The 15,915-nt window shown below is 43.8% G+C and overlaps 1 protein-coding gene and 1 long non-coding RNA gene across 4 annotated transcripts; both read right to left on the reverse strand.

Annotated features, from left to right (window-relative positions):
• Positions 1–1,316: 1,316 nt before the first annotated feature.
• Positions 1,317–4,847, reverse strand: LOC123127252 (uncharacterized). Its single transcript, XR_006462212.1, has 10 exons — positions 4,759–4,847; positions 4,524–4,646; positions 4,286–4,399; positions 4,053–4,166; positions 3,658–3,923; positions 3,356–3,527; positions 2,838–3,232; positions 2,627–2,727; positions 2,317–2,497; positions 1,317–2,212 (listed from the first exon to the last, which is right to left on the reverse strand). It is a non-coding gene; the product is annotated as an uncharacterized lncRNA (long non-coding RNA).
• Positions 4,848–4,947: 100 nt separating this feature from the next.
• On the reverse strand, positions 4,948–10,943 carry LOC123127251 (uncharacterized). Of its 3 annotated transcripts, XM_044546867.1 has the most exons (14): positions 10,776–10,912; positions 9,649–9,748; positions 9,221–9,313; positions 7,908–8,081; positions 7,461–7,724; positions 7,182–7,322; positions 6,945–7,064; positions 6,571–6,814; positions 6,274–6,428; positions 6,080–6,188; positions 5,870–5,954; positions 5,515–5,763; positions 5,293–5,371; positions 4,948–5,157 (listed from the first exon to the last, which is right to left on the reverse strand). In XM_044546867.1, the coding sequence occupies exons 2-11, from the start codon at positions 9,676–9,678 to the stop codon at positions 5,944–5,946; spliced, it is 1,341 nt and encodes a 446-aa protein (XP_044402802.1). In that variant the 5' UTR covers positions 9,679–9,748; positions 10,776–10,912; the 3' UTR covers positions 4,948–5,157; positions 5,293–5,371; positions 5,515–5,763; positions 5,870–5,943. The 3 variants fall into 3 exon arrangements, with proteins under 3 accessions (XP_044402802.1, XP_044402801.1, XP_044402803.1); XM_044546866.1 differs by lacking the exon at positions 9,649–9,748 and having other exon boundaries at positions 10,776–10,943; XM_044546868.1 differs by lacking the exons at positions 7,461–7,724; positions 9,649–9,748 and having other exon boundaries at positions 10,776–10,943.
• Positions 10,944–15,915: the final 4,972 nt, after the last annotated feature.

A 15,915-nucleotide genomic window follows, 5' to 3' on the forward strand; every position in this document is an offset into this window, starting at 1 on the left:
CGGCGCACCCCTACCTGGCGTGCCAAATGTCGGATTTCGGGTTCCGGCAGACCCTTGAGGTTCGAACATTGGGGTGCGCGCGGAGATTTCGCCTTCTACCTACCTTCACCCCTCCGCCTTGCTAGGATCTGAACTAAGGAAAGAACACCACAAGAGACACAGGGTTTATACTGGTTCGGGCCACCATTGTGGTGTAATACCCTACTCCAGTGTGTGGTGTGGTGGATTGCCTCTTGGGCTGATGATGATGAACAATACAAGGAAGAACAGCCTCGTGAGGGTCTGTTCTTGACTGGGGTGATGAACTGCTGGGAGGAGCTCAATCACCTTTCTCTCTCTCTCTCTTTCTGATCTTCTCTCTCTCTCTCTTCCCTGCCTGCCTCTCTTGCTCTGTGGGTGGCTGGTCCTATTTATAGAGGCCTTGGTCCTCTTCCCAAATATCGAGCGGGAAGGGAGCCAACAATGGCGGGCTAATTTGAAGGGGGACAGCTAGTATTAACTATCCTGACAAAAGTAGTCTTCGCCTGCGCAAAGCTCTAGTGATGACGCCGTCTTGGGCTCCACGGTGACCTCCGTCTCGTAGTCCTCCTGGTCTTGGTCTCGTTGCACCAAAATGGCAACCTTTGCCTGATGCCTCGGTACTCCACGGCTGCGCTTGCCCCCTTTGCACCAAAGAGGAAGGGAGGACACTGCGCGGGCTGGCACCCGCCTGGCGCCCCGGTCGTCATGGCTTGCGTCTCGAGCACCTTGTGAGGTACCCCGCCTTGATCTCTCCGCCTCCTCATGAGCCAGCCTGACGAGACCGCGCCTGAGGAAGCTCCGCGTCGTCCGCACCGTGAGGCTTGGCCCCTCGCGAGGGTCTTGGGTTTGTGTTGGTGAAGATGGGCCGCGCTGGGCCCCCCTTTGAGCCACACCGCAGGCCGCAGGCAGGCAAGTCTGGGGACCCCCGTTCCCAAAACACCGACAATGTCTTTTGACGCCGCCCCCTCCAACAAAACAAAGGTCTCCCCCCCCCCCCCCCCCCCAGTAATCATTTTAGCGAAAGACATGCAATAGCCAAAATAGATCGCGACAGGCTTAAAAAATCTATAAATGTTTTATCGTCCACATTCTCCATTCGTTTGCATGTAAGGAGCGTGTTCCTCGACATGACAATTAAAAACACATAAGCTGGTTGGATTGCGTGGAAAAAAATTGACATGTATAGAGGAAGTCTGCTGTCTTTGAAACGAATACAGTAGCACACATTTTGACATTTAAAAAATAGCATGTGCACATAAATTAAAAAGTATATGAATGTTTACTGAAAAATCAATAAAAAAACTTAGGTGAACCCTTGAATATAATGTAGAAAAAGGGGTTCCCATCATATATTATTCAAGCCGCATTGTTTGGTGGACACATAAGAAACGCAAAACTACATTGACAGGTTCAACATGGCATAAAAATGAAAAAAGGTTCGTCATACAGACTTCGACACAGAAATATATAGAATACCCAACAGATGAGTATTATAGACGCAGCTCTGCTTGTCATCAGTTGCTGTGCCTGGTGCCTAGCCAAGCTTCTTCAAGATAACCAGGACATGGACATCATCCCTCTCGCTGCTCTTGAAGCCAATAAGAACAGCTGTGTTGACTTTGAGTCCTCTGCTAGCTGCGAAGTTTTTCCACTTCTTGCTGCCAAACACAATGCGGCCATCATCAGTAGTTTTCTATGAGATTTTTTTGAATCTCCAACCATCCACAGAAATACCAACAACCCCCTGTTCTTCAAACAGCGTGGCAGCAGCAACTTTCTTGGGTATTTTCTGTCAAAAAAACACAAACAGACACAAAAAATGTGAGTGTTTATATCAAAACAATCAAACTTTCTTTGGTCTTTGAATACTTTAAAAAACGGGTAAAAAACACAATTCAGATTTTTTTGCTTGAAAAAAGAGCATACTGGAAAAAAAAACCGAGCACGAATACATGTTCAAAACATGCTTGCAGATACTAAAAACTAATATATATGCATTGTGTGTTCACATATATATGCCTGTAGCATACATATATTCCCCCCCGCCCCTTCTCTTTCAAGGAATCATATTTGCATTGTGTGTTCACATATATATGCCTGTAGCATTGTGTGTTCACATATGACTCTTGATACAGCTCCTCTTATCATCTATGAGTGGTGTCTTTTAGGAGCTGTCAGCACTTTTTCATGTCTGCACGGAAGGATAAGAACACAAAGGGGAAACTTAATAAAATCCTGTCACAAACATAAAGCAAAGGAATCTGAAAAAACTAGAAAAATGCATATGGGGTTAACCTATAGGCGGAACTCCTTCACACGCTTCTTCTCGTCATCCAAAGTGTTGTAGTGGCTGAACATGAGATCAATAGCATATCAGATCCTTGCATCTGGGACATCTTTTGGTGAAAAAACTATAGGGGTTGGATTCCTTGGGCACCATCCCATTAGTTTCATAGTGAAAATGCCACAATCAATACTGAAAAATACATACACACAAAAAAGGTACAGGTGTTTGTGAACAAAAATCACAAAAAATGTATTAAAAAGTTACAACAAAGCAAAAGGAAGTCAGGGAAAATAAAAGCGTAGATGTTTGGTTTCATACTCGTTATCTTGTTGAGGGACTTTAGGGTAAACAGCAGGGAATGCATTGAAATCCATTGGCTGGAGCCGAGCTTCATACCAAGTGCATATAAAGCTTGAGATCTGCCTCAAATATAAAAAATAAACATTTATTGATGTTTGCAGGAAAAATTTGCAGACAAAATATAATTATCACAAAAACAAAAAACAGTATTTAAAACCCTTGTACTTACAATCTTCTTTTTTATGTTCATATGATATGAGCTCTTCTCATCGTAGAAAGAATCTAGAAAATAAAACATGTGACCCTTGATGTCAACGACGAACAGAAAGTAATGTTCCTCGTGTAGTGTTGGAAAGTACAACTTGTGTACATCCATTTTGGAGTTGATGCAGAAAAAGGGAAAATATAGACAACAAGTTAGTGTATATTGAAATAAGGAAAAAACACTAAACCAAATTATAGCTGAACTTGTGTTGTGGAAAAATGAAAAGAGGAAGTTTGACAAAAAACCTTGTCTAACATCGAAAGATTATGTGCTTTTCCAGCTCCAATGAAACTCGTAATCAGTTTCTTCCTCCACCAAATTCTTGCCTCATCATTTTTCCATTTGCCCAGGAAATATTCCTTTTAAGTTGTTGAATGATGAAAATTTTGAAAGGTAGGTAAGTACGATGACAGAAAAAATAAAAACAAGGGAAATCATAAAAAACAAACAGAGAGAAAAAAGGTTGGGTTTCATTTGCTTACAAATGCAGTGTGGAAGAAATAGTGCTTGAGTGAGTTCCTAGGATGATTTTCATTAAATAGGTGCCTACAGTACACATTTATGACATAGGCCTGGACCCGGCCACCTATTTTCATCGAGTTACCCAACTGTCCAAATGTGGCAATGGTTTTGTCAATCAAAACTGCAGGTTTGCTGTACATATAGAACAAAGGAAAACATGTCAGCTTGCAGGTTAGCTTACGCACAAAAAGTCTTTACAGTGAGTATAAGGCAAGAAAAACATTTTGCAAAAATGAAATAGTGCATCTGAGAAAAAACTCACGATCCTTCAACATTGGCCAGAGATGTTATGTTCTCATACATCTTTCTCTCATGTGGCATTATTGGGCCCCTTTTGCTGCAGTCGTACGGTGAGCTACGGTACCTGCTTGGTTGGACAATCCTCTTTGGTGGTGCATTTTCTTTTCCACTGAAACTGCTTGGCCTTCCTAACGAGATATTTGTGTTGTAAAAATCATCAGTTATGTTGACCAATGTGCTACGCTCTTGCCAAAACATGTTTTCTCCATGAATTTTGAGTTGTCCTGACTATACATATGACACAAAAAGGGTAAGAAAAAATAAAAATGTTAGATGCATAATTAAAAAGAATTTCAGAAAAAGAAAAGAACGATTAACAAACAGAGAGCACTTAAAAAATAAAAAACGGCTTCTTACAGTTTTTTCTTCCATTAGTTGTACTGGATTCCTTTTGCTGCCACTGGATTCTTGTTGACAGCTTTCCTCCTCTGCAAATAACCTTTTTCCTATTATTGGAACCATGGAGTAGTCCTGGGGAAAACATAAAAATAGAACCAAACACACACAAAAGTGCATATGAAAAGGATGTTTTAGTACGAAAAAAGAATACATGCTTGTATTTGATAAGAAATCTGCTATTTCAGAACTACCTTCTTCATTTTGAGTGGGGGAGTCTCGGCTGTGTACTCGTTGTTATTTTTGCATGGTGAGTAGCAAGTTTGCCTGTGATTCCACCCAGTTGACATTTGAACTTCAGGTGTTGTCTGCGCCACATAGGGTGAATAAAAAATATAAAATGAAGGAAAAGTCAACCCTGGAAATGCTTGGAGAAAAAAGCCTATTTGTGATAAACTACTACAAGACAATAAAGTTTTTTGCAAAACTGACCACATCAACAATCTCCTCAACTGGTTTTGGGGGCTATGGCGTCTCACACATCAAACTTCTTTGTACTTCCCTTTGGGCGCACTGAATGCTTAGCTCGTAGTTTGAACTACTGCTTCCCTGTTTCTGTGTTACACGTTGCAAAAACCAAGTAACAAAAACACAGAGAGAGAACAAAAAAAGTAAAAAAAATAGCCTGGGTTTATAGGAAAAATTTGAACAGATGGGGGGAGAATACCTTCAAGTTTGTATTCCCTTGCACACAAATGTCAACTTCTTCTGGCTGTACTTCCTTGAAGTTTTTGGCGATCTTCAACTTCGTTGCCTGTTTATGAGAAAAAGAAAAAATGTTATGTGCATTGAAAATATGGCATTTATGTTGACAGGAGAAACCACTTGTGGATGAAAAAAAGATATTGAAAAACTAGCCTCTATCTTTTTTTGTAACACTCATCCTTCATCCATACAGGCCTCCACAATTCATGTTCTTCGATTATATTTCCACATTCATCCACATCTTCAGAGATCCTGAATGAGGGGGTGCTATCATCGGCGAAGAAATATTTTTCTCTTGCCTTGTCTAGAAAGTCGCTAATGATTTTATATCCTCTTGCAAAAACCTCATCTGTATGTGTCCCTGAAAACAAATAAAGCATTTCGGTAACACACACACACACACAAGAAAATGAGACCTCTGATTGTGTTGGTACATTAATGTCTATGCTTCAGTTTTTATAAAATAGAGAGCATAAAAAATAGAAGACATGCTTACCACTCTCTGGTTGCGCTTTTACATTAATGTCTATGCTCAGGTTATCCAGGCGCCCCCTAAATTTTTTCCTCTGCAGGTCCTGTTTTCAAGTAAATAAACAAAAAACAAAGAAAAAAGACACAGTTAAAACACATAGAAGAAGGCAAAAAAATTGACAAGTAGAGAGTATAAGCATGTCTATGAATGCCACTGCTGACATGAAGAAAAATAAAATTTGTGTACCAATTCCTGAATTGATGTGTTTTGAAAACCAGAAAATGTTGTTTGCTTTGATTCCGTGAAAATTATTTTGGACTGAATGAGCTCTGTTGGGATGTCTTCCTTGGCACTCTCTGCTACATTTTGAACGTGGTTCTCTTTTGCTTCTCCAATAAGCATGTAGTTGAGGCTGCTGCTTTTCTCTTGTTGATTATCTAGAGTGTGGACTTCATCCTTTTCTTCACCCTGTTTTGAGGGGATTTTTTTGTCAGCCTGTTGCAGGAAAAGAATGCAAACACAAAAAGCAAAAAACTATGTTAGACAAATCTTTTTGAAAATCAACTTGCATTACGAAAAAGAAAAAAAGCACATTCTATACCTTCAAAAGAGATTCCAAAGGCTTCTTGTGCTTGATTGAACAGGGATCATGTGGTTCGCTACTTGATTGGGCATCTATCCTCCTCCTTTTGTATTGCATCAAAATTGTTGTGGTTCAAAAATGAAAAAAAATGGAGTTAGGAATGTAAGTTCAAGAGAACGAGAAAAAGAAAAGAACATTAAAAAGTTACAAAAAACCAAAAAGTTGTACCTCCATCTACATGGTTTCTTGGAGCGAAAGTTGATGCGGCTGGAACACACATTTCTGGCATGGGGTCCTTTGAGGAATGCTCTCTTTGACATTGTGCTCCGGAGTTAGACTGTTTAAGGGGACATGGTTAGACGCAAAAATAAAAAGAAAAAAATGGTGTGAGATCAGAAAAGCTATGTGTTTGCAATGCGCACCTTCAACTTGCCTATTTCATGGACTTTAGGAGGGCTGCTACAAAACCCATTAGCTTCATTTATGCTCCCTTTTCCAGCATTTGTTTTTGATGCAGAAGAACCAGCAGACTGTTGGCTAGTTGATAGAACATCCGTTTTCCTTTGCAGCAGATGCCCTGCGTGGGGAGGAGAAAAAAGGGGGCACCAGACGGGAGGTGTGACACCTTTGTAAAAATGTTGACTTATAGACTGACTTGTAGGCACATGTTAGAAAAGGAACTACTATTGAAGGATTACAGCAAAAAAATGGTGACACACCTCCGTCATTTTCCTCTTGAAGTTCAGTCGATTGTAGTTTGACAGTGTCTCCTGAGTTGTTGGACTGTTGGCTTGCATTCAATTCAGTTCCTGTTGAGCCCACTTTAACTGTATCACCTGATTCACCAGAGGCATTGGTTATGATGCGGATCGTGTCTAGCAGAAGCCCTTTAGCTTTGATGCAAGTATTTATGTCTTCATTCTTCATATGGTTTTCGTAAGCGAGGAAGATATCCTCTTTGACCTGGTCCCAAAAAAAATACATGATGCATCACAAAAAGTGAAAACTTGTAAAAAGACATAGGCTGTACATATAGAAACCGCATAAAAAAGAAGGGTTTGCTTCAATGAAAAAAAGCAAGGGGGTCACAAACCTTGTCAGACAAAGAATTCCCTGCAACATTGTTTATCGCTTTCCTGAAATTTGAATTCTTAATCGTACTTGCCCACTCGTATGTTCCATCCTTGTAGCGGGTTTCTGATACTTCTTTTATCTACAAAAATGCATATAGAAATAAAAGAAGTGTAAGAAATTTAAAAATTAGAAAATGTTGCACAAAGGATGTCATGCTTTTGGATGACAAAAAGAAAAGGAGGGCAAAAGAACTTACTGTGAGACATCCATACTTTCCATCTCTTCCAATGGTCATGTCACTTAAATGCTTGACCATATCTCCCTTCCAGACACATATTCTGGGCATCAAAGATGGGATTTGAATTGAGCCAAAATCAGTAAAATCAAGACAACGGACCTGCAAAAAAACAAAAAAATAGGTAAAGCATTAGATTAGATGATATAGGACTACACCAACAAAGATAAAACAAACACAAAAAATGGCTTAATCACATAAAAATAACACATTGGATTTGAAAAAAAAAGAGTGACATACTGCTAGGTGGTATATACATCCTCCTAGAGTCATCATTGTTCGGTTCTGCTTCAGCTTTTCCTTTTGGTATTTCTTTATATACATCAACTCCCAATCATGATCAAACCTGCACCAATTTAGTTGCTTGAGTTGCTCCACATTAACTAGAGCTCCCATATATTTGGTGCTTGGTTTAGTGTTTGATGTCGGGCAGAGGAATGTTGATAATGCCACAACCAGGAAACAACGGATGATCTGGTCGTCAGACATATCTTCGTTCATCAGCTTATTGCCAAAGAAAATAAAGAGGCAACACAAATCATTCGTTAGCTATTTTTTTAAACATCAAAAAAAGAAAATAATCATAGCCTCTCTTTCAACATGTGTTGCCTAGTTAAAAACTTCCTATATGAACTAATAAGCTTGGAAAAAGAAAAAGTGTGTATTTGTATATAAAGAGTTACACACCACCGTCAGAACTTCTTCATATAGCAAATCGTCTGATGCTTCAGTGTCAGTGATCTCGACATCATAGCCTCTCTCATCTAAATCAGTATCTTCCACACACTGATGTCTCCCTTCTTCATTCCTATCACTACCAGGGTTCCCTTCTTCATCTTCAATATTTGTACCTGGGTGTGGCTGTGTTCACAAAAAAATGCATATTATACATTAGTGTTGCATAGTAACATGTATCTTTTGCAAACATACTCTAGGCCAAAAAAAGATAAATAGCAAAACAACACACATATGTTGCAGGGTAACTTCCCTTGTTTGCTAATGCTTAACGAAAAACCAAGCAGTAGACATTGCAAAAAGCATACAAAAATGGGTGATTGCATTTAACAAAAAAGAGGCAGTTAGCTAAAAAGAAAAAGTGGATTTAACACAAACACAAATAAGAGAAAGATAAATGATCACTTGATTCCCTCTCAAAACTTTACTGTGCAGTTAGCTAAAAGAAAAAATACTGCACCAAAATCATTCAAAAAAGTTATGCATCAGAGACAAGGATTATGATCTTGGAGTCTAAATTCAGATAAGGGAAAGTGAAAAACACAACGATTATGATTGATTCGGTTAGTAGTGCAGGCTTGAGAAAGGTGCTGCTAAGTGAGATGCAGTTAGGCAAAAACAAAATACTTAATAAAAGTAGCAGGTTTCTTTTTTCGTGTGTGAGGAAAAAGAAGGACAACTAGCAGGTGCTCAAAGTCACAGCCTCGTTCGCGGTGTGGACATCCGATCCCAACCACAATGCTCGTCGCGCCACGCGGAAGCACGCACGCACGCATACCCCACATTGGCTGTTGCCGCCCACCCACGTGTCCCTCCGTCACAAGTACTAGCTCAGCTCAGATTTCTGTGAGGGAATGGAGTATGGCTAGAATTGCCTAGAAACAGAACTATGTATAACACAACACTGGCCTAGCTTGGTGTAGAACACACACATTGGCTCAAAACAAAAAATCAACTATCTCAGTATGCCAAATGCCTCAGAAAAAAATTCAAACAGGCATTGGCAAAAATACTTGGTACAAGCAGGCCAAAAATAATTGAAAAAATACATCAGTGGCAACCAAGTACGACTAAAGCAACCAAAGACATGCCCAAAAAATGGTCATATCCACAAACTTCATCCCAGAATCTATATTCACACCATATACTCCATCTCCACAAACTACATGCCCAAAAAAATGATGATGAGATTCATAACAAAATGTACAAAAAAAGGGGTTAAATCAAAACAAATAAAAAAAGATGATGAGATTTCGAGTGCGTACAGTTTTATGCTCTTGACCTAACCCTTCTTTCAAGGACGCCTTGGCTTTACTTTCGATCTCGTGTTCAATCTTCTTGCGGGCATCCATCAGACACTGCTCCATAAAAAAAGAGGCACATTAATTTAAAAAATATAGATCACAAAAGTGGATTTACACACAAAAAAGACAAAAAATAAAAATAAAAATGATCACTGGATTCCCTCTCAAAAACTTTACTGTGCCACTTAGCTAACAAAATAAGATACGGAGCCGGGATATGGTTTAGAATTGGTTAAGAGGAATTTACGCATATGAAAATAAACCGAGCATTGTCCTCAAAGAGGAATATGGCCTAATATATACTTGATTTCTCAAAAAGAGTTGCAAGTAGCAGAAAGAGAATCACAAATAGTATCTTTTTTCGGTTTGAAACAGCGACAAAAAATTACCCAAAAAAGACACCTGCCATCTTGGAGCATGCTGCATTTCTTTCACAAAAAAATGGTTTGATCCGGCTGAATGTTTTGCTTGTAAACTCAGGGCGGATGTCTGCAAGAAATTGTGTAGATCTAAACTTGTAAAACGTTCTTAGGTGCGTACATTCTCCTAAGACGCAATCTCAACAAAATACAAAATCCCTCCCATGCTCACAAATCACTGAATGACTAGACAAAAGGGGACTAGACACAACATATTCCAGTTAGCAAATTCATCCAGGGGACAAGACGCAAAAACATATTCCAGTTTGCGTGAATTCAGCGAGGGGACTACAAAACTGCTAAATTCTGCTATAGACTAGCAGTTCTGGTGCCATCATTTACTTGTGAATCGCAGATATATCTTGTTCAAAACATAAGTACAATAAAAACATGTTCAAGTACACAAACTCTGAATTTTCAGGCAACAGAGTGCACAAACATTGTTCAAGTACAGGAATCATTCGCTCCAATTCCAGTTGGCAAATTCTGCAAGGGGACTATACTTGACGCCGCATATCAAGATTGCAAAACTAAAAAACAAGCAGCAAACTGCAAAAACATGCATACATATCTGTCCATGATTCGTGTTCCCGCACTCTAAATTGATTAGTTGCCGTTGTATCTGAGCAGCTCCCACATGTTAAGTTCAGAGAAAACACAAACAAACAGAATGCCTTCTGACAGTGAACAGAATTAGACTGACGCTCTCATAGAGCACATAATAAAATTCAGACATAGTCCTACTAAGTTCCACATCCTGTTGACCAGGTGTGGCGCTGGCCGGGGTGCCGCTGGAGAACGATGGAGAAGACAACCACGCTGCCCCTGACACCCTCTCGTCGGGCAGCAGCACCGGCGCCCATTTCACCTCACGGCCGACCACGCTAGTCCCCCCCCCCATGCCGCTGCACGAAAACACACCAAAATCCCTCTTCTAGACTTGCAATTCCCTCACGGAATCGTGATTCTTCAACAAATTATGAATCCTATACTGCAGAAAATGGACATCCGCAGCTCGATTTTGCCTCGCGTACACGCAAACGGGGGGAGATTTGTGTGGGTGGGGTGGAGAGAGCGGAAAAGGGGCCGTAGCTCACCTCATCAGCGAGGCGCGCAGACTCTGGAGGGGCGCCGCCGAGCATCTCGCCGCGGGCGTTGACGAGCATCTCGTCGCCGGCGACTTCCGCCCCGGAAACCTTGGATGTGACCGCCCCCGTGATGCGGCTTCCTTCCTTTCCCGTTCTCTCTCTATGTCTATGTGCCGCTAGGTGACCTCTAGAAAGAAGTAGAGCCTGGGTCCACATTCTGGAGACTTAAAGAAAAAAAGAAAAAGAAAATAGGAAATAGCAGCACACCGTGTGTAGTCACTGTTTTCCGTTGATTTTTTGGGCAATTATCTCTGCTTAATTAATCGATAAGACAAATATTTTGCCTCCATTTCGAAAAAAACTCCTTTCCTACACAAAAAGTATTAAAAAAATGTGTCTGAGGATCTGGACAAGTAACTCTTCTTCCTTAATATGCTCCTTTTCTTTTTGAGAAAATGAGCTCCGCTGTTAGAATAAGATACAAAAAAATATATATTTTTCTCAAATCCTTAGGAAAACAAAAAATGCAAAAAGAAGAAAGTAAACAAATGTATATGAATATTATTTTTTCATAAATCCTCTACATAGTGAGGGTAGAGCATGCTTGATTTGTGTTTGCGAGCGTGGTGGAAAACGGCGGTGTTATGATGCTCGTATGACACATAGTGAGGGTAGAGGATTCACGGGGGGAGTTGCCCCCTTCCGACCAAGCAAAAAAAGTGTAGTTTGAGAAAAAAAATGTTTGTAAAAGAACATGTAGTTATACTCCGGGGGACAACGTTTGCAATTGCATGACTAGGTGTTGCCCTCTCTTATTGTCACCCTCCGGTAAAAACAAAGTCCCCTAATTGCAACTAAGTTGGAAGACACTAAGTTCCGACCATGCTAGAAAGACATGCGGTTGCATGAGTATAGTTGGGCATGCAAACTGGGCCCCATGTCGCTCAATGCTGCCCTAGTGCGGGACATGCAACTAGGCCCCATGTCTCTTGATGCCGTTCCCTTTCGACAAAACAAATGCCCCCCTAGTTGCAACCAAGTTAGAAGACATGCAGTTGCATGCCTAGTATGGGACATGCAACTTGCCCCCAATCTCTCTCGACGCTGCTCGCTCCGACAAAACAAAAGTCCCCTCTCCCCCCTAGTTGCAACCAAGCTAGAAAACATGCAATTGCATGCTTGGTGTGGGACATGCAACTGGGCTCCCCATGTCTCTTGACGTCGCACCCTCCGACAAAACAAAGCCCCCCTAGTTGCGACCAAAGCTAGAAGACATGCAGTTGCGTGCCTGGTGTGGGACATGCAACTGGTCCCCATGTCTCTTGACGCCGCCCCCTCCGACAAAACAGAGCCCCTCCCTAGTTGTGAACAAACTAGAAGACATGCAGTTGCGTGCCTGGTGTGGGGACATGCAACTAATCCCCATGTCTCTTGACGCCGCCCCCTCTGACAAAACAAGGCCACTCCTAGTTGTGACCAAAACTAGAAGACATGCAGTTGTGTGCCTAGTGTGGGGCATGCAACTGGTCCCCATGTCTCTTGACGCCGCCCCCTCCGACAAAACAAGGTCCCTCCCAGTTGCGACCAAGCAAGAAGACATGCAGTTGCGTGCCTACTGTGGGACATGCAACTAGGGCCCCATGTCTCTTGACGCCGCCCCTCCGACAAAACAAAGCCCCCCTAGTTGCGAACAAACTAGAAGACATGCAATTGCGTACCTGGTGTGGGACATGCAACTAGGCCCGATGTCTTGACGCTGCCCCATTCGACAAAACAAAAGGTACCCTCACCCCCCAGAGTTGCAACCTAAAAACTAGAAGCCGCCCCTCCAACAAAGCACAAAAAATGGAAAAAGTCAAAGTTGCGACCAAGCTAGAAGACATGCAGTTATGTGTCCTAGTGTGGGAGATGCAACTCGGGCCCCGTGTCTCTTCGACGCCGTGCCCTTCCGACAAGAAAAAATCCCTCTAGTTGTGACCAAGCTAGAAGACATGCAATTGCGTGCCTGGTCTGGGACATGCAATTGCCCCCCCCCATTCAACAAAAATTTGGGTCTAGAAAACTAGAAGCCGCCCCTCTGGCAACCAACAAAAAATGGAAGTCAAGTTGCAAACCAGATAGAACGCATGCAGTTGCGTGCCTAGTGTGGGAGATGACACTGGGGCCCCATGTATCTCGACGTCGCGCCCTTCCAACAATAAAGAATCCCTCTAGTTGCGACCAAGCTAGAAGACATGCAATTGCGTGCTTGGTCTGGGACATGCAACTGCCCCCCCCCTCGTGTCTCTCGACGCCGCGCCCACCGACAAGACAAAAAGCCCTCTAGTTGCGACCAAGCTAGAAGATATGCAATTGCGTGCCTGGTCTTGGACATGCAACTGGGCCTCCCCCGTGTCTCTCGACGCCACGCCCACCGACAAAACAAAAAGCCCTCTAGTTGCGACCAAGCTAGAAAGATATGCAATTGCGTGCCTAGTCTGGGACATGCAACTGAGCCCCCCATGTCTCTCGACACCGCGCCCACCGACAAGACAAAAGCCCTCTAGTTGCGACCAAGCTAGAAGACATGCAGTTGCGTGCCTAGTGTGGGACATGCAACTGGGTCGCATGTCTCTTGACGCCGCCCCATTCGATAAAAAATTGGGTACCCCCCTCTCCCCGAGTTGGGACCACAAAACTAGAAGCCGCCCCTCCGACAAGCAACAAAAAATGGAAGTCAAGTTGGGACCCAGCTAGAAGACATGCAGTTGCATGCCAATTGTGGGACATGCAACTAGGACCCCATATCTCTCGATGCCGCGCCCACTGACAAAGACAAAAAAAGCCCTCCTAGTTGCGACCAAGCTAGAAGACATGCAGTTGCATGCCTGGTGTGGGACATGCAACTGGGCCCCATGTCTCTTGACGACACCCCCTCCGACAAAACAAATCCCCTCCTAGTTGTGAACAAACTAGAAGACATGCAGTTGCGTGCCTGGTGTGGGACATGCAACTAGGCCCGATGTCTCGACCCCGCCCCATTCGACAAAACAAAAAGGTACCCTCACCCCCCGAGTTGCCAACCTAAAAACTAGAAGCCGCCCCTCCGACAAAGCACAAAAAAATGGAAAAAGTCAAAGTTGCGACCAAGCTAGAAGACGTGCAGTTGTGTGTCCTAGTGTGGGAGATGCAACTCGGGCCCTTCCGACAAGAAAAAATCCCTCTAGTTGCGACCAAGCTAGAAGACATGCAGTTGCATGCCTGGTGTGGGACATGCAACTAGGCCCCTCATGTCTATTGACGCCGCCCCATTCAACAAAAAATCGGGGGACATGCCCCCCTCCCCGAGTTGGGACCAGAAAACTAGAAGCCGCCCCTCTGGCAACCAACAAAAAATGGAAGTCAAGTTGCAACCAAGCTAGAAGACATGCAGTTGTGTGTCCTAGTGTCGGAGATGCAACTTTGGCCCCGTGTCTCTTCGACGTCACGCCCTTCCGACAAGAAAAAATCCCTCTAGTTGCGACCAAGCTAGAAGACATGCAGTTGCGTGCCTAGTGTGGGAGATGCAATTGGGGTCCCATGTCTCTCGAAGCCGCGCCCTTCCGACAAGAAAAAAACGCTCTAGTTGCGACCAACTAGAAGACATGCGGTTGCGTGCCTGGTGTGGGACATGCAACTGGGCCCCATGTATCTCGATGTCGCGCCCTTCCAACAAGAAAAAAATCCTCTCTAGTTGCGACCAAGCTAGAAGACATGCAATTGCGTGCCTGGTCTGGGGCATGCAACTGGGCCCCCCATGTCTCTCGACGGCGCGCCCACCGACAAGACAAAAAGCCCTCTAGTTGCGACCAAGCTAGAAGACATGCAGTTGCGTACCCTCCCTCCCCCTGAGTTGGGACCAGAAAACTAGAAGCCACCCCTCCGGCAACCAACAAAAAATGGAAGTCAAAGATTGTAACCCAGCTAGAAGACATGCAGTTGCGTGTCTACTGTGGGACATGCAACTGGGGCCCCATGTCTCTCATCGCCGCGCCCTTCCGGACAAAACAAAAAGGGTATCCCCCCCCCCCCCGAGACGCGACCAACAAAAATAGAAGCCGCCCTTCCGACAAAAACAACAAAATGGAAGTTGAGTTGCGACCAAGCTAGAAGACATGTAGTTGCGTGCATAGTGTGGGAGATGAAACTGGGGCCCCCATGTCTCTCGACGCTGCACCCTTCCGACAAAAGAAAAATATCCCTCTAGTTGCGACCAAGCTAGAAGACATGCAGTTGCGTGTCCTAGTGTGGGAGATGCAATTCGGTCCCCATGTCTCTTCGACGCCATACCCTTCCGACAAGAAAAAATCCCTCTAGTTGTGACCAAAGCTAGAAGACATGCAATTGTGTGCCTGGTGTCTTGACGCCGCCCCATTCGACAAAACATTGGGTACTCGCCCCCCTCCCAGAGTTGGGACAAGAAAACTAGAAGCCGCCCCTCCGGCAACCAACAAAAAATGAGAGTCAAGTTGCAACCCAGCTAGAAGGCATGCAGTTGCGTGCCTAATGTGGGAGATGCAACTGGGGCCCCATGTCTCTCGACGCCGCGCCCTTCCAACAAGAAAAAATCCCTCTAGTTGCGACCAAGCTAGAAGACATGCAATTGCGTGCCTGGTCTGGGACATGCAACTGCCCCCCCCCCCCCCCATGTCTCTCGACGCCGCGCCCACTGACAAGACAAAATCCCTCTAGTTGCAACCAAGCTAGAAGACATGCAGTTGCGTGCCTGGTGTGGGACATGCAACTGGGCCCCATGTCTCTTGACGCCGCCCCATTCGACAAAAACATTGGGTACCCCCCCTCCCCGAGTTAGGACCAGAAAACTAGAAGCCGCCCCTCCGGCAACCAACAAAAAATGGAACTCAGGATGCAACCTAGCTAGAAGACATGCAGTTGCATGCCTACTGTGGTACATGCAACTGGGCCCCATGTCTCTCGATGCCACCCCATTCGACAAAAACGTAGGGTAGTCGGTGTTGCGACCAAGTTAGAGAAAACATGTAGTTCCGTGCCTAGTGTGGGATATGCAAATAGGCCCCCGCGTCTCTCGACGGCTCCCGCTCCGACAAAACAAAAAGGTGCCCCCCTCCTCCCCCCGTTGCGACCAAGAAAACAAAATGTCCCCTCCCCT

Source organism: Triticum aestivum, chromosome 6A, assembly GCF_018294505.1.
Source record: "Triticum aestivum cultivar Chinese Spring chromosome 6A, IWGSC CS RefSeq v2.1, whole genome shotgun sequence".
NCBI lineage: Eukaryota > Viridiplantae > Streptophyta > Magnoliopsida > Poales > Poaceae > Triticum > Triticum aestivum.

Excerpts from the sequence above, each read along its gene's own strand:
- LOC123127251 (XM_044546866.1), bottom strand. The coding sequence starts at position 10,844 with ATGCTCGTCAACGCCCGCGGCGAGATGCTCGGCGGCGCCCCTCCAGAG. Across the intron at positions 8,082-9,220 it reads TAGGTCAAGAGCATAAAACT|CCACACCCAGGTACAAATAT; the intron begins GTACGCACTCGA and ends TTGTGAACACAG. Across the intron at positions 6,429-6,570 it reads TCAAGAGGAAAATGACGGAG|GGCATCTGCTGCAAAGGAAA; the intron begins GTGTGTCACCAT and ends CTCCCCACGCAG.